At 40.9% G+C, this 19,079-nt stretch overlaps 1 protein-coding gene across 2 annotated transcripts in view; it reads right to left on the minus strand.

Moving 5' to 3' along the window:
• Window positions 1–8,347, minus strand: part of SPTLC2 (serine palmitoyltransferase long chain base subunit 2) — an 85,085-nt gene extending 76,738 nt beyond the window's left edge. For both annotated transcript variants that reach the window (XM_064486154.1, XM_031454127.2), the window contains exon 1: window positions 8,113–8,347. In XM_064486154.1, coding sequence (XP_064342224.1) covers window positions 8,113–8,241 — 129 coding nt within the window. In that variant the 5' untranslated portion in view covers window positions 8,242–8,347. The remainder of the gene's footprint in view (window positions 1–8,112) is intronic.
• Between the last annotated feature and the right edge of the window lie 10,732 nt (window positions 8,348–19,079).

A 19,079-nucleotide genomic window follows, 5' to 3' on the forward strand; every position in this document is an offset into this window, starting at 1 on the left:
CTCACTTTTCTTCTTCACATGACTAGTGACAAAACTAAGGAAAGGAAAGTAAGCAATCAGTCCAGTTACAAGAAAATTAAATTCAAAGTTGGGACTAGAATCCAAGTCTCTACATTTTCCATTTATTGCCATTTCTTAGTCATCTTCCTGAGATTTTCTATGAATCAAATTTTCCTTTAATTATTTCAGATACTACAACTTAATCGGATTGTTTTAAAATTATCAGTGGCTTAAAAGTAGAATTTCACTTTCAACTCAACCTTAGTGCTCATTTTTGCTGTTCACATAATTAGTTATTTTTGCTATTCATATTATCAGCCATACACGGGTTGAGATAAATTGTTCTGAGTTTCATTTTCCCTTCTAGGAAAATGTCTGTTTTAAGGAAACCAGAACTAAACAGCTGTACTGGAAATAACTGGCTTCCTTTGTCTACACACAAGCCAAGTTTGTACAGGAAGTGATAAAGATATTACCCTTCAGTATGTACAGCAGAGGTCTTCAACAGGTAGTTCTATTACAGTTTAATCAGTGACCACAGACCAGGGCTCTCAGTCATCTTCCGGGCATTTCAAATCAAGAAGGGCATTTCAAATCAAGACAAGAAAGGGAGGCATGGCTGGAAGTCAATGCTGACAGGTTTCCCTTCCCTTGACGTACCAGCAAGTGTCTCACACCTTAAACCTCATTGAGTAGTAATAAAGACTATGAGACTGTGTTGTGTGTTTCAAGGATAAATACTAATTTATTAAACTTTTGTTTCAGTTACACATGTCTGTACATATAAAATACATAAAGTGCATAAAACATTATGTATGCATTGGGTTGATATAAAAATGTTATTTCTTAGTGTAGGCTGGAACAAAAAGGTTTGAAAACCTCTGCTATGGTATAGACCTAAATACAGACTTAGGGCAATCATTATAAGCATGTTTATTTCAACTTTCTAGAAATCACCACAATTGTATCAATTTATACAAAGAGCATCTGTATACAAGTTCACACTACTACATAACATTGTCAACACTTAATATTGTCGTATTTTAAAAGCTTTCAACATGGTAAAGATGAAAAAGTGTCTGTTTTAATGTGCAATAATTTAAGGACTAGTGAGAATGAGCACATTCCTATCTTTATTTTCCAGTCAAGTTTCTTTATCTATGAATTGCCAGTTCCTATCTCTAGCCCATTTTTCTACTGAACTGCATGCTTGTTTCTCATTAATTTGCAGGGCTTTACAGTCTGGCTAGTAATCCTTTACTGGTGACATGTGACAAATATCTCCTCAGTCCCTGGCTTGCTTTTTCACTTTTGGTGTCGCTTTGTTTGTAGTATCATACTCTGCAGAGGCCTTCTGTTTTTTAAATAACAGCTTTTTGAGATATAATTAACAACTTACCATTAAACTCATCCTTTTCAAGTGTACAATTCAGTGGTTTTTATTATATTCATAGAGCAATGCAAGCACCACCATAACTTAATTTTAGAACATTTTCATCAGCCCAAAAAGAAACTCTAATTAGAAGACACTCCCTATTGCCCTCTTCCCCCAGCCCCTGGCAAACTCCTAGTCTACTTTCTGTCTCTATGAATTTACCTCTCCTGGACATTTCATATAAATGGAATCATACAGTATGGGGCCTTTTATGTCTGGCTTTTTACACTAAGCATAATGTTTCTATCATTTACGTTGTAGCATGTTATCAGTATTCATTTCTTCTTATTGCTGAATAATATTCCACTCTATGGATACAATGTATTTTGTTTATCCATTCATCAGATGGCAGACGTATGGATTGTTTCCATTTTGGCTATTATGAATAATGCAGCTATGAACACTGATGTACAAGTTTTTGTGTCTACATGTTTCATTTCTCTAGAAAGCAGAATTGTTGGGTCATATGATAACTCTGTTTAACATTTTAGGAACTGTTTTCCAAAGTGGTTGTACCATTTCATGATCCCACTAGCAATGTACAAGGGTTCCAATTTCTCCATTTCCTCACCAACACTTTTTATTTTACCTATCCTAGTGGATGTGAAGTAGTATCTCATTGTGTTCTGATTTACATTTCCCAAATGATTCATGAGCTTAGTCACCATTTGCATCTTCTCTGGATAAATATCTATTAAAATATTTTCCCCATTTTAACACTGGGTTGTCTTTTTATTGTTGAGTTATAAGAGAACTTTATACATTCTAGATAACAAGTTCTTTATCTGCTATATGATTTTCAAATATTTTTTTCTGGTAAAGAAGCTGGGAGAGGTCCTGGCCACTGTAAACGGTACCTAATACTATTATTAGCCTTGGCTTCTCGCCACCAAGATGTTGCTTACCCCTCCTTAATGAAACACCCCTCAAAATCTTGGGCTTTCCCACACCACTTCCTAATGCTTCTGTTCTTTCCGAATCAATCTTCTTCAGTAGTGCGGGTGTGTTTGTGTGTCTTCTCCCAGGAATATTATGATTCCCCAATATTACATCGTTGGTGCTTCCCCTTCTTATTTAATGCCCTCTTCTATCTACCAACTCCCATGGCTTCAACTACTACCCATTCATTCCTTCAACCAAGATTTCCTGAGTTCCTATTACATGCCAGGCACAATGCAAATAGCAAAATCTCAGACACTTGCTGAAGGAGCTTACTTATTAGGCAGCAAGAGGCTTATTCAGAATAATTCAAAACCATCACATTTTACAGGTCAGTACTTTATCTGTACAATAGTTTCTACATCTTTCCAGATTACAAGAATTGTTGACTATTTTCCCAAACCTCAATATGTACCATTTGGAGTAACGCTGGATCATACCCATAGTCTCAGCATAACTGCATATTGCACTACATTTAGACATTATCAGAAAGCAGTAGACTGACTTACAATAGATCATGTTAAGAAATGAACCCCTATCACAGGAGTCATCCTAATCCTTTAGGGTCTTACAGTGCACATGTATTATCTGTAAAATCAGAAGCAAAAATTATTTTAAAACAAAAGGAGAAATAGCCACCTTAACCTTCATAATGGGTCTTGAAGGTAGTCTTAAAGACAACAAACATTCAGATAAATTTTCTGAGTTTTAATTGGTCAGAAGCAAAAGGCTTATCTGATTGGTCACAAATTATAAATTACATTACAGAACCCTTCTTAGAAGCTATTCAGAAAGCAACCGACTTTTGAGGCTACAAACCATGTATTTAGTCAAGTAAGGCACACCCATTCAGAATGCAAACACAGGCTCTACCCATCCCTCTCAATTGCCTATTCTGCCAATAAACACTGCTTCTTTCTTTCAAAAATGGAATCTAATTGAATCTCAACCAATTAACTACTTGCTCAGAACACCACGAGGTTTCTAGGGCACCTAGGCCAACCTTAAAAAGTAAGCAAGTCTGCGTTCCCTGAATATCCAGGTTCTAAAATACTGTCTTAAGAAGACAGTGGTTTAATAGTGAATACTGGTCTCGTTTCCCAAGAATTTTTATTAAAGAGGATTCTTGAATACCTCAAATGACCCTAGAATCTTTCAGATACAGCTAGTAAGACTTGAAATTTCTTCCCCTTAGAACAAAAAGCATTTGAAACAAAAATCTAGTCGCACAAGTGGTAAATAGTCACAACATTACTTTTGCAAAGCTTTGAGGTCTTCTGATGTCTTCTCAAGTCCTGCGAAACCTGAACAGGTATACTGGCCATTCTAGCTACTCCTCCTGTTCCTGTGTCAGAACTAACTTCTCCTTTTCCCAGGTACTGTTTCCTCTCAGTGGAAACAAAAACTAGTAGCTACTCAGTAAACCACCTTTCATTAGTTATTCATTTGTCTTCTTCTAAGTATAAGTAGCAGGACCAACACTTCGTGCTTTCTATTTTGCTTGTCTTATTATTTAAATAAGATCAAAATTTGTGCCCCAATTCCTCCTTAAGATAGAATCATATTTATTCTGGCAGCTAGAAGGCTGTCATCCTTCTAACATCTCCTTAAAACTACTCCTAAAGGAAAGAAACTTAGGTTCAAACTGTCTCAAAGGCAGATAACTTTTTTCTTCCATATGTGTTAACTAATTAAGGAAGGTAAAATATGTGAACAAATCTGGAAAGTACTATAAAGAAACGAAAGACCTAAAAAAAAAGTGTTGTTAACAAGGGGCTTTAAAAGTAGAAACCAACAGCATTATATTTCAGGTGCAAACAAAATACAGCATTTTTTAAATCAAATGTCAAATCCACAGTAAGAAACTCTTAGTAATTAAGATCATTGAATATTCCAACACTGCTGAGAAAATTTCCCACAAAGTCTCTAGAGGTCTTTAAAAATAGGATAGTACCATCTATCAAGATTAGTTTTAATAAAGTCCTACAAAGAGATAAAGAGACTGAATTACATAAACCCCTAAAGGAACCTAAAGGTTCCTTCCAGCCCTCATTCTGTCAAAGCTTCCAATTCTAACTCAAAGTTTCCCTAATGTTAATTGTCACCCTTTACCTCAAAGAAGGCTGACCCTCTTCTCTCACTCCTGAGTGGCAGAGAGAAAAAAATTACTGCTTTTCTTCCTTGTGAAAAGTCTACCTACTACCATCATTAAAAAACAGTAAATGTCTACCTACATCCGTAAGGATGGCTACCGAAAAGAAGAAAAACCCAATGCTTCTGTGATGTCTCTCCTTTACTCTCACACCACCACACCACTAATACTTCTGACACCAGACATTGGGGAGGGTGGGTTACACACCAAGCAATACTGCAACATCAGCTGCGTGTCCTCCAATTTAACTCACTTCTCTCACTATATAGCTGGAGACAGTGCCAGATCCCACAGGTTCAGGGCTCGGTCCCACAAGGCTGCCCTCACCCCAACTTCAGAAGCCAATCTCAAATCCAGGTGGTCACCTGTGCTTCTGATCAATCAGTTTCCTGCGACCCCCTCCTCGGATTTGATTAATTTGCTAGAGCAGCTCAAAGAACTCAGGAAAATTGTTTACTTACTGTTTACCAGTTTATTATAAAAGGATATAATGGATACAGATGAACAACCAGATGGAATAAATGTGTAGGGCAAGGAATGTGGGAAGAGGCACGGAGCTTCTGGGTGTGCCACTCTCCCAGCACCTCCACGTGGTTAGCAACTCACTCTCTGAATCCAGTACTTTGGGGTTTTTATGGAGGCTTCATCACGTAGGCATGATCAATCATTAACTCCACTTCCAGCCTCTCTTCCCTCTCTGGAGAATGGGGGGTAGAGGGGTGGGGCTGAAAATGCCAAGCTTCTAATCGTGGCTTGGTCTTTCTGGTGACACAGTGGGCCCCCATCCAGAAGCCCACCAAGAGTCAGCTCATTAGAACAAAAGATGTTTCTACTATCTAGGAAATTTCAAGGGATTTAGGAGCTCTGTGCCAGAAACTGGGGAATCAAAGACCAAATATTAGAATAAAAGATGATCCTAGTGCTCTTATCAGTTAGGAAATTACACAGGTTTTAGGAGTTCTGTGCCAGGAACAAGAGCAGATACATATATACATATATTTTTCCCCCCTCTATAATCTCATAGCTATTATTAAAATAAATAAGTAAATGAATAAAAAACAGAAAATAACCAGCTTTGGTGAAGATGTGGAGAAACTGGAACCCTTATGCACTATTGATGGAAATGTGAAATGGTACAGCCACTGTGGAAAACAGTTTGGCAGCTCCTCAAAAAATTAAAAATAGAATTACCATATGATCCAGCAATTCCACTTCTAGGTATATACCCAAAAGAACTGAAAGCAGGGTCTAAGAGATATTTGTACACCCACGTTCATAGAGGCATTATTCACAACAGCTGAAACATGGAAGCAACCTGAGTGTCCTTTGACAGATGAATGGCTAAAGAAAATGTGTTGTGTGTGTGTACACAATGGAATAGTATTCAGCCTTAAAAGGAAATTCTGATAGATGCTACAACATGCATGAATCAAAAGGATATTATGCTAAATGAAATAAGCCAGTCACAAAAAGACAAATACTACATAATTCCATTTATATGAGGTACTTACAGTAATCAAATGAATAGAGACAGAAAATAGAATGGTGGTTGCCAAGGACTGGGAGGAGGGGAGACTGGGGAGATAATGTTTAATGGGTATAAAGTTTCAGTTTTACAAGATGAAAAGAGTTATAGAGATGGATGGTGTTGATGGTTGCACAACATTATGAATGTATTTAATTCCACTGAATTGTACACTTAAAAATGGTTAAGATGGTAAATTTTTCATGTGTATTTTATCACAATAAAAAAAAATTGGGGGAAGAAACCCAGAAAACAAAAGCAAACTGTATGTCTGATTGTTTTATAATGCCCTTTCTACCACAGGATCTGTTTACTCAAACTCTAAACTCAAATCCAACAAAGGGCAGGCATATACATTCATCCCTTCAAACATGGAAACTCCTGAGAGTGTACAGGGATCTCAGAAGTTTCTAACTTCTCATGTATAACTGAAAAATTGTGCTGAACACTGGAATTTGACACAACATTATAAGATGATTATAAATTAATAAAAAAAGTTTAAATAAAAAAAAGTTTCTAACACACTTCAGAACGTAAGTGTGTCAAGTGAAAAGAACACTTAAACACAAAGCACTTCTAAAGTGTGAACACCTTTCTCTTCATTTCCTTCTCCCTCTTAAAAATCATAACCCACTCATCAGCCTGCAGTGTATTTCCTGACTCCCACCGTTAGGTTTCCCTGTTATATTCCATACCACAATTTTGTCTTATTAGCCTTGCACTGCTAGGAAATGCTTATTAACATTTACATGGCTAGGAAAACAACTTCTTCTACCACTTATAATGAGCTGATTCTTATCACTTCCTGTCTCTTACAGTTAGATCTTTAAAAATGAAAACAATTTTTTTGAATCTGGGTATTACGTTGCCCTGAAACTTCAGGGGAGGTCCAATCTCTTTTACGTATTTCCCCCAAGCTCTTATGGTCTTCATATCTCAACATGACCTGGAGAAATGCTTTATTTCTGTCTCACACCAAACAGTAACAGGCCTATCTATCATATTACTGAGTAGGGGAGAAGGCTGTCAGATATTTATGGTAGAGCCAAACTAAATCACAACAGTCATACTTCCTGCTCCAGGGAACTGAATACTTTCGGGGAAAACAATTTCCTTAATTTCTGAACGACAAAGTATTAAAGTCAACTGCAAATATCACAACCCTCTCTTCCACCAACATCGATCTTCTATACCGCTTGTCTTTAAAAACAGGTATCAGCAGAATACCTGTCAGTCCAAAGAACTGGAAGATTGATAACAATTATTGCTTTGAATTCAAAACTTTTCAAAATATTTCAGAACTACCTGGACTTGGCTGATTCATCCTTGGTTAATTAGTAGACAGACTCATCACAAGTCACCATCAGGTTAAATGATCCCCTTGTGTGATAGCACTCTTGCTCAAAGGATCAAAAGGACCACCTAACTCAACAAGGATCCCGGGAAGGGGGGTCTCACCTCGAGCTGAGTAAGACCATAACGCTTTTGAGGCACTGAACCAGGTTCCCCGCCAGATTTGTGGTCTAATGTCCTGCTTGTAGAAGGGGAAGGTACGTGGTAGGAAGAGACTGGGTGTGTTTCCGCCTGGGACCACCTCCTAACTTTCTTTGCCCCCTGAGGACCATTGGAGTGGTTTTCCCTGGAGGGCTTCAGGGTTCTAGGAAGAAGCACTACCTGGGGTGCATAGGAGAGATCCTCGGGAGAAAAAAAACAGAAGTCCCTGGGTGGATCCTCCGGCGGTCCAAGGGGGCACACCCTAGTTCTCCTGGGGGGCAGCCCCCACTGCTGGCGGGATCGGGTAGAGGAGGCAGAGCCCAAATCTCCGAGCTAGGGTAGGAAGACCTCAGGCGCGAAAAGACAGGGGAGGCTCTGCGCCGCCCTTGAGTCCTCCGGCTCCGACAGGCCCGGTCAGCGCCAGGACACCGCCGCCAGCACACCTGAGCCGCGCCCGCCTCCGCAGACCGTCACCGCGACCTCGCCCGGCGAGGACGCCCCTCCGCACCGGTGCCGGGTCCCGGCCCACCGCCCCCGGCCCAGCCCGGCCGCCTGATCCCACCGTACCTGGCCGGCGGCAGCTGCGGCGGCAGCGGCGCTGCTCCTCACGTACCCGTTCCGCACTTCCCCATTCACCACGCAGCCGTTCGCCCGCACTGGGCGACGGCAGCAGCAGCCTCCGGGACCTGGCCGCATCGCCCCGGCAGCACCAGGCGCAAGGCAGGGTCTATATGCGGCGGCCGAGGCGGCGGCGGCTCCAAGTCCCGCTCCGCACCCCTCCCACCTTCCCGAAACCGGAAATCGCTGCGCGCCGCCGCCAATTCCCTGACGGGCCGTCACGTGGGGGCGGGGCCCACTCCCGCCGAGGCCGCGGTTCGCCCAAGGCGGGGCAGGGGAGGGGGAGACCGGACGGCGGCGCGCAGCGGGGTCGTGAGCCTGAGGACCGCTGGCCAATCTGGAGGAGGAGGAGGCGGGCCCCAGGCTCCTGCCTGGCCAATCACGGGCGAGAATAAAGCGCCTCGCGGTTGTCGAGGGGGTTTTCTGGAGGGACCTGAGGACCCGGCCCCCGGGCAGAACCCAGGTCTGTAGAGCGCGTTCCCTGTTCGGAACTGGTGGCGCCCTCTCTGCCCTTGCTTCTGGGGAAGTTCTCGGGTTTGAATCCGAGCCTGAGTCAGGGCTCCTTTATTTAATTAGCTGATTTTTCTGTGGCTTTTTATAGAATAGCCTTTTTGACATTCGCTCATCATTCTTCAGTGTGCCCCGTACATTAATAGATTTCTTAAGTAATAATTCGGATGTCTCTTTGCCCTTCACATCTGTTCATATCAGGGTTTTCCATACAATTCCTTTTTTAAGAGCACTTCCTTGAAAGTCAAGAAACCTGATCTCGTTCCAACTCTGCCAGTAACCAGAAGCTAAACCTTGAGTATTTAACCACTTTGGGAGCCAGATTCTTTACAATGGAGTTAATACTTCCAACTTGTTAGGTTCATTTCAAGAACTGCATTAATAAAACCATTGCGCACCTATCCCAAAACCTGGCCCATACTAGAAGCATAATATATACATTATTTTTCACCCCTTCAGTTCTATAGTCCCATAGTTATTAGAAAGAAAGGAAATGGATCTACATGAAGTTAACAAGAAACTTTTGGTTGCCCATAAAGAATTTAGTGTTATGTTTAAGAGTATGGACTCTGGAGTCAGTCTGGGTTTGACCTCTGGCTGTGCAAATGGCTTAGTGACCTCTATATGTCTACATCTGTTCAGTGAGGATAATAATAATTGTCCTGAGGATTTACTAAGTTAATACATGTAGTGTATTTTGTACAGGATCTGACAATTAGTAAACATTACTAAGTGTTGGTTATTATTAATCGCTGAATGTGCCCATGAGAGCCCCTGCATTCTTCCTCCACCCCTAGGAGCTCTAGAAAAGGGGTTGATAAGGTATCAGTTTTTTCAAGATTTCAGAGCTGAACCATCTAACGTCAGGCAGGCAGAGCAGATATTCTCTTGGAGTCAACAAACACCATGCTCCGAAAAAATGCAATTTGGGGGCAAATGTATGACACTAAAAATGAAGCATTTCTTTTTATGCATTTGAATGTGAAGTTTGCCTCTCACAGTCTGCAAGAGAAAAGATGTACACGTATAAAGTAAACAACAAAAAAAGCTTACCAAAGGCTGGCATCATTATTCAACAGTAGTTCTGATGAGGAAGCCTAGGTAGCAGAGACAAATCTAGACTTTGTATGTAGGATGTTTTCAGGGCAGGAATCTGGTTGGAAGCAGGGGTAAGGTTTTCAGTTGGAGCTTAGATAGTGGGCTGAATGAACTTGAAGAAGGCTCGGGAGGAAGATGTGCAATGAGCTTGATCTTGAAAGCTGAGTAGGATTTGGAGAGCTGGACATGAGAAGGAAGGGGCAGGTATACCTTGGAGAGGAAACCTTCAGAAGCTCAGGTATAAAGGCTGAAAAGAGCAAAGCCTTGAACTGGAGACTAAAAGTTAAGGAGCCTGGCTAGATTCAGGAGTCCTATTAGCCAATCCCTCCCTTCAGGACACCAGGTCCTTGTCTTGTTTTGCCACTTACTCACCATGTGTGGTCTTGTGCAAGTCATTCAACATCAGCCTTGGTTTCCTCACCCATCTTACAAGTTAATACCTGAACTACTTACCTCACAAGGATTTTGTGAGCATCAGTGATATAATATACAGATAATCTGATGATCTTGCATAACATTGCTAAATCACAAAAAGGATGCCTCAGAAGCCAGTAGGAATCACCCCAGGTTTCATGTAAACAGGAAAAAAAAACTCCTTCAAGAGGCATAAGCTGCCTTATCATCATTTTACTGAATTCATATGCAAAGTTCTGTGCTAGGCACCAGGGTTACAACTCTTCTCTTCCTTCAAGATTTCTCAAACCTCTTCAGCTGGGAAACCTTTCTTGAACTCCAACCTCCCCAACAAAATTACTCACTTTCTTCTCAGTGAACTTTATACACACCTATGTAAGTATATGTCACATTGCTTTGGGATTCTTTGTTTTGAGAGGGAGATTACACAGTGATTAGAAGCAGGAACTCTGTAGTCAGACAGGATTGGAGACTCATCTCCAGCACTTAGAAGCCTTGTGACTTTGGCAAAACTGCCTAAGCTCTCTGTGACTCAGTTCCTTCATCTGTAAATTGGGACATCTCTCATAGAACTGTTGTGAGAATTAAATAAGAAAAGCATTTAGTACCATGGCCTGTCACATAATATTCAATAAGTGCTGGTGATTATTAGTTGAATATGTGAACTATTTTTTTAAATGCATGAATAACTGATTGAACTAGACAGAGAGCAATCTCCTTGAATTCAAGGGATTGTCAAATTCATCTTTAGGTTCTCAGCACCTACCACAGTCCCTGGCACATTGTCAGTGCCCAATAAATGTTTGATGGATGAATGAATGGAAATCTGGCTCTGCCTCCAAGAAGCCTTCTATCACATAGAGACCATGAATTAAGGGTCTTTTGACTACAGAGAAGCCAATATTAGAAACTTAAAAGGAAGGTATATTTACTGAAACTCTTCTCAAGATAGGAAGTGTTGGGACTCAGGAACAGATCTCAAATCTCAGCAACAGAAAATTATAGACCTTCCCCCAGCACCAACCTACTTTTGAGGCTTAGCTCTCAGCAATCTACAACTTTTACATTCTATAGGTCAAACTTATAAACTCCTAGGAAAGGGAAGTCTGATTGGCCCAGCTTAAGGTGAGATATCTAATGCTTGGCCAAGCAGTGGTGGCCAAAGCCCAAGGACTAGCTGCTGAAGGTGAGGAATCAGTTACAAAGAAGGAGGATTCACTGCAGAGAAAGAAGGAACAACCCTATCATTGTCCACTACAAGAAATGGGAATGAAAAGGACAAATAACAATAGCTTGGAATGAGTGTGAAAAGAGGAAGCTTCTGATACAGCATTTTAAAAAGGGCCATGCAGAACTGCAGCCTGGGAAGAAAAATTAAGTGAAAGAAACTAGGCTATATAGTTGTAGGAGCAACTGGCCTGCGCCATCAAATAGGGGTCTTGGTTGCAGGCCTCCCAAGTTAAGGCTCGCTGACTTGCACAGAAGGGAATTCACTGAGAGGTTATTAGCAGCTCAGAGACCTGGCTGAAGGCTGGAGGACCAGGCTTAGAAAAAGTCAGGAGCCAAGGGAGCTCCAGATGACTAGGCAGCAAGGACCTCAACAGGCGACTGCAGCAGAAACTGTCTGGTGAGTGCATCACCACCAAAATAAATGAGCTCTAACCAGCCCTTCCATCCTTGAGTCACTGGCCCAAAAGTCAGTCCTGGGAGAGAGTATCTATCTGATTGGCTGAATTTAGGTCACATTGGTCCATAGAAGCAGGTGGCAAACAAAAGAAGGATGTCGTGCCTTCACCTTTCATGGTAGAAGGTGCTTACCAGGATTCACTTTCCCAAAAAAGAGGACAGAAAATGAGGAGAGGATTTCCCCAGAAAGAAATTAGGGACCTCATTAAAAAAAGGGAACAAACACCTTTCAGGTAAAAATGATGGATGTCCACAATAGTAGTTAAGAAGGCAGAACAATTATAACCTAGAAAGAGCCCTCCAGAGGCAATCTGCTTTGGTACAAAACCCAGGGCTGGACAACTGAAAGCTAATATCTGATCCTGACTCTAAAAGCATCACCTGGTCTTCCCTGTCCAAACTTTTCATGCTTCATTCAATCATTGATCTCTTTGGTCAATCATTCAACAAATATTTTTTTCTGGGCATCATGTTACGTACTACAAATACAATGATAAACAGACAGAAAAATGGTCTCTGCTCTTGTGGAAATTGCAGTCTCAATTTACAAGAAATGGGTCTCCTACTTCCCTTTTTATTACTCCTAATCTAATACAATGAATTTAGGAGTTACTTCTTCTCTCAGGGAGTCCCTGGCCCTATTTTTGCTGGAAAATCTTGAATAACATTTTTGGACCATTTTCAGTAACAATGTTTGCATTCACAAAACTGGGTGGACCCTGGGACAAGAATTTAGAATTGCATTATTGTGAGGCCTGAGCTGTTTAATGGAATGACAGCTAAAATGCAGCTTTAAGAATGATGGTTCCTGATTGGTTCAGGGTGCCTGCTAAACATCCAGTAGAGGGATTTTAATCTGTGTCATTTGCTGTCAGAGCTCAGAGATGAAACAAATGAGCACTCCAGGAATAGGCAGTTAGAGCCTGTCCGTCAATGGTAGCTCTCTCTGCCTTGTGTTTTCTCTGCCCTAGAAGCACCTCTTTGCCTGATGTTTCCTCTGCCCTACTTAACCACTACACCCCACACTGCCACCCTGGACTTCCTGTGGGCACTCGCCAGGCTGATTGTTGTGATCATCTGAGGCTCTACTTCAGGAAGTGGACTTTTGTTGATGGCTCCAGGAAGGAGGGGAATAGGTGGTGCTACAGATAACGATTATGGTAATGGTGGTAGTATCAGTTAAGACTCTTTGCACTTCGAGTTTTGAAACTAAATTCAAATTAGATCAAGAATAGAGGAGGTTTGGCTCACATAACCAAAAAGACTAAGGGTAGATCTGACTGGATCCAGGTGATCAGGAATCTGTCTCCATCCTTGGTTCAGCATCCCTCTGAGTTGGCTTCATTCCCAGGTAGGGGTTCACCATGTGATGGTAAAGATGGTTCAGGGTTGGCAAGTTTGCCATGGACAAGCTTTAAAATCTCAGTTGAGAGAGAATGCCTTTTTTCTGGAGTCCTGGTGAGAGTCCTAGGTAAGCTCCCATTGGCCCAGCTCGGGTCACATGTCTCAAATGGATGTTGGATTGATTGGCCAGGCCTGAATCTTGTGCCCACCCACTCCTCCAATGCTGAGCTACAGGCCCTGAGAACGGGAGACTGGTTTCCCAAATAGGAGAGATGAGTGTGCTGTTACCAGAAAAAGGGGTGCTGGACAGGCATAAACAACAGATGTCCATTATACTGCTTATGTTGAATATGATGGTAAGAAGCAGGAGGTAGGAATGTCAAGGAGAGTCTCAACACTTTTAGAAGATGTTATAAGAAATATAGGTTTTAGGTGCTCCCTCTTTCCCAAACCTAAACTCCAAAATTTACCCCAAATTTATGTTAACTTAAACTGATTATAGTGATTAATACTTTATCATCTTCAACATATCATCATCTCAAAGCAATTAATTAATATCCTCTGTGTACGTAGCTATGTAAGAAAAATAAAAATATCATCTCTGTTTACTCAGAATTTACTCTTTAAGACTACATTAATCATGACAAAGAACTCAGAGACAACTATACCAGCTCTGAATATGTTATGTATTGTCAATTTTAAATGACATAAATTGAATTGTACTATATACTATATACTATATTGTACTTTATATAGTACAATTCCTTTAAATAATTAAAGGAAAAATGATGGGGGGGGAGGTAATAACTTAGTGGCAGAGTACATGCTTAGCATGCATGAGGTCCTGGGTTCAATCCCCAATACCTCCATTAAAAAAAGAAAGAAAAATGACATAAATAAGAAGATTCATTGGTCCCTAGGCAATGTGGCATGTGCATTCTATGGAGAAATGAAGTTTGCATATTTAAACAGAATTGGTTTAAGGTGAGGCAGCTATTTCTTTTCCACTTCATTATTGAACTCTTCAAAAATTTTGCTGTCTTCCCTGTCACTCTCTATATATGTACTTGACAATGCTGCATATTCTTGCACAAAATAACTTCCTTTAAAATGAACTTTTGGGGCTCTTCTTCCTCCATCCTCAATATTTCCTAACTTTTTCTCACATTTTTCCCTGTCTCGTATCATCCCCCAAATCAATTCTGATACCTCACGTCTGTGGGAGCCATTTTAACCTGTATCTAGAAGAGTGCCATTCTGTTGTTTATGCCCTCAGGGTATCTCCAAAGCCACACAAGTTCTCTCAATAAATGTCCTGAAAAGCACCAGAGTTAGAACAAGCAGTGGGGATACAACAGAGGTGCCCAAGTGGTTGACAGGGAAAAGGAATTTTCTTGTACCTACTTTGAGACCCTGACACTCTTAACATTTCAAAAATAGTACACTTCTGTTTTCTATCAATAACACCTTTTAAAACATAAGACAACTTTAGAGTCACCTTCTATTTCAATCCAAGCCTGCCTTTCCCCATGCTGCCATCCCATACTTATCTGCCAGTCTGAATCCTGCATTTGAACTGGTTGCTTTTCCATCATCCATCCTACTCTTCCTTCACTGGTTAGCAGTCACATAGTTAGAGTTGGGTTAACTGTTGCCCAGGGTCTTGCCCCAGTGATTGATTCGGGGACAGACACAGGAGCTTAGTTGATTCAACTGTGGTAAGACGGGAGATTTTGGTTCCATGGTTGGGGGAAGGAAATCTATCTGTTCTTATGGAAGATGCGCAGTATGAATATGAAGCCTACAGCTACTGCAGCCGTTTGGCTACCACGAGGAAAACCCAAGTAAGGATGACACCAGCATCAGGAAGTGAGCAGAGAGGTTCATGGACATATGGAGGCAGTGCTTTGATCAAACCATGCCTGAAGCCTATCTCTAGACTTTTCAACTATATTGAGTCAAGAAATTCTCTTTAATTGTTCATGCCTATTGAAATTTTTTAAATTGGAACTTAAAGCACCCTAACTATCACAATCTTTCAGCAGAATCTTCTTTCACAACATTATTGAGGTATAATTGACATCAAGTAAACTGCATATATTTGAGTATAAGATTTGATGGGTTTTGACAATATAAACACCTATGAAGTCATCTCCCAAATCAAAATAATGAACACATTCATCAGCTTCAAAGATTCCCAGTGCCCTTTTGGAATCCCTCCCTCCTTCGCCAATCTCCCGCATCCCCAGACTTTCTATCAATAGACTAGTTTGCATTGTCTAGAATTTTATATAAATGGAAGAATAGAGTGCCATACATTAAATATTGGTGTCCCCCCCAAATTCATATGTTAAAGTCCTAATCCCCAAGGTGATGGTATTAGGAGGGCAGGCGTTCAGAGGAGGTGATTCCAGATGTCTGCCTGAGATCCCTCAACAGATAAAATACATTCTTTATTGGGCATGTTTCACCTAACAAACTAATAGCCCTAGGTAATGCTCAGGCTGGCTTGTTTCAGCCCACCTTATCAGAGTCAAACCCCATGGCTCTTCATGGACCCTAAACCTCTTACTTCACCTACAACCAATCAGAGACTTTTGCACAAGCTGATCAGGCACCTTGAGACCCTATCTTCTAACACACCCCAACAACTGGCTTGCAGTGCTCACACATGCATCTCTTGTCTATGTGGCCCACTGCTGTCTATGGCAGCATACCCCTAATAAACAACTTTTCTATTCTCACATTTCATCTGGTAAATTCTTTTATCAACCCACACGTCACCATGTCACTGACTGGCCACCTCATTGTGCACAAAAGAATTGTCAATATGGTAGTGCTTCCCAAATGGATCTACAGATTCAATGCAACCTTTATCCAAATCCCAGTTGCCTTTTTTTTTGGAGACATTGACAAGCTGATCTTAAAAGTCATTTGGAAGTACAAAGGACCCAGAATACTCAAAACAATCTTTTTTTTTTTTTAAACAAACTTGATAAAGAAGAACAAAATAAGAGGACCTCACAATTCCTGATTTCAAAACTTACTGTACAATTGCAGTAATCAAGACATTGTGCTAGACAATGATAGACATATGGATCAATGGAACAGAATTTAGAATACAGAAAGAAACCCTACTATTCATGATCAATTGATTTTCAACAAGAGTTCCCAGACCATACAAAGGGGGAAAGAATGGTCTTTTCAACAAATGGTGCTGGCACAACTAGATATCCACATGTAGATGAGTGAAGCTGGACTCTTATCTCACACTATCTACAAAAATTAAGCCCAAATGAATCAAAGACCTAAATGTAGAGCTAAACACTATAAAATCATTAGAAAAAGGAATGGTATAAATCTTCATGACCATAAATTAGGCGATGGTTTTAGATATGACACCAAAAGTACAAGCAACCAAAGAAAAAATAGATTGAATTTCATCAAAATGAAGAACTTTTAGTCTTCAAAGGACACCATTAAGAAAGTGAAAAGACAACCTACAGAATGGGAGAGAATGTTTGCAAATCATATATCTGATCAGAGACATATCTAGAGTATGAAAAGAGCTCTGATAATTTAATAATAAAAAGACAAATAACCTGATTTTAAAATGGGCAAAGGATTTGAATAGAAGGAAATGCAAATGCCTAATAACCAAATGGAAACATGCTCAACATCATTAGTTATTTGGGAAATGTAAATCAAAATCACAATGAGATACAACTTCCTAATCACTAGGTTGGCCAGAACTAAAAGCCAGACAATATCAAATGTTAGTGAGGATGTGGAGGAAATGGACCCTCAAACATTGCTGGTAGGCTTGTAAAATGGTGCAGCAGCTTTAGAAAACAGTTTGGCAGGTCCTAAAAATGTTGAACATAAGGTTTAGCATATGACCCTGCAATTTCATTCCTAGATACCCACCCAGGAGAAATGAAACATATGTCAACACAAAAACTTGTATACAAATCTTCATAGCAGCATCATTCACAATAGCTACCTCCCTGGGGAGGAATGAAGAACGTGGCAATCTTCATGGCAGCATCATTCATAATAGCCACCTCCCTAGGGAGGAATGAGGAACGCAGCAGGAGGTAAACCAGAGAAATGTGGAAAGAGGCACTCTCTTTTTAACAGGAGTCTTAGTCAAGATTCTTTTGGTTATAAGTAACAGATACAGTTAAACTTGTTTAAATGGAACAGGAATTTTGAGAAAGGTGTGGCACTGTTTGTTTTATATGTAACACTAACTCCCTTCCCTCCTCCCTTTTTCTTTGCTGATTTTGTTCAGGTACAGGGAGGAGATCCCTTGATTTCAGAGAAGCAAATGTCCTGCCAACCACATGAGTTATAATTGGTCTAAGCTAATCATGGAAATCTAATTCATCTTTGCCAGGCACTCACTTTTCCAGCCTCCCTTGCAGGTAGAGTAACTATTCAACCAGTTCTAGCCAATTTAATATAGAGGAAGTCTTATGGAGAGCTTTTGAGAAACAGGTACTTTTCTTTATTAACAAAAATTGAGCTGCTGCCAAGACCAAGATGGCTGCAAGATTCACCACCTTCCTCCAGAATGCTTGGGCCAAGGAGTCGGTGCTGGTGGCATCTTTCACCATCAAGGTCTCCCAATAAGTCTGCCCACACTCAGCCCCTACACCTGCTATGCCATCATGATCATCCAGGCCACACCCTACAACTACCCCGTGCCCTTCTGAGATGATGGTGAGACAGGAGGGAAAGGGACAAAGCACAACCATTAAAAGAATGATGTAGCTGTTGAGGATATGATGTAAACTGGTCAGACCCAACTAGGTTCAAGGTGGTGGAAGATTCGACTTCCAGTAGACATTGAGCCTCATTATAGGCTTATTGTAATATGTTAACATGCTAAATGACACACCTACCAGCGTCATGTCAGTTCCCAGGGTGACCATAAAAGGCCAAAAACTGGGCAGGGCCCAATTCCTGGAAATCCCCGCCCCTTCCCCAAAATAATTGGAATAACCCTCCTGCTTCTTAGCATATAAAATCACTCAGCCTGTTTAAAAACTGACCACACCTGCGCCCTGGAGTTGCTCTCCCTTCTGAGACCTCATTCTGTCTATGGAATGTATATCTCTTTAAATAAACTTGCTTTTACTTTACTAAGGTTTGCTATTGAATTCTTTCCTGCAAGAGAAAATGATCTACTCTCCAGTAACAATGGGAACATGTCCTGTGAGCCCAGTCACCCCAGGGCCCAAGCTTGGAGAAATTGTAAGCACCTCCACTGACAGGAAGAGGCCCCCTCCCCTGTGGCCCCCAATAAAAATGTGAAAACAAAAACAAAACCCAAACAAACAAAAAAAATTGAGCCCCTTCCCATCTTCTCTTTTCCTTCTTACTTGATGCGATGATGTGAAAACATGATGTCTGGAGCTTGAGACCTCGAGGCAACAACAAGCACAAGAATGGAAAGCCAGCATGCTGAATGGCATAGCCAAAAGGTAGAGCGAGCCTGGGCCCTTGATGTCATAGCTGAAATGAAAACATCCTGTATGCCTGACTTCAGACTTTTTAAAGGAAAAAACATGTCCTAATGGTTCAAGCAACCATCATTTAAGTTATCTTTTACTTGCAGTCAAATACATTCTATCTCACACAGACTTATATACCCATTCACTGTGAATCTTAAGGAATCCAGGGGTACTTGCTTTCAAAGGTCAGGAAGCAAGAACTGGAAAGCTGTCACACCTAGCGAGTTACTCTCTTCTAGCCTCCTCTCTGATTCTCTCTGAGAATTTGTGTCGTTTTTTAATCTCCACAGACGAGTTTCACTGATTCAACATTTACACGGAAAAGCCCTCTCTGTCTGCATTCCC

Source organism: Camelus dromedarius, chromosome 5 (assembly GCF_036321535.1).
Source record: "Camelus dromedarius isolate mCamDro1 chromosome 5, mCamDro1.pat, whole genome shotgun sequence".
Lineage (NCBI taxonomy): Eukaryota > Metazoa > Chordata > Mammalia > Artiodactyla > Camelidae > Camelus > Camelus dromedarius.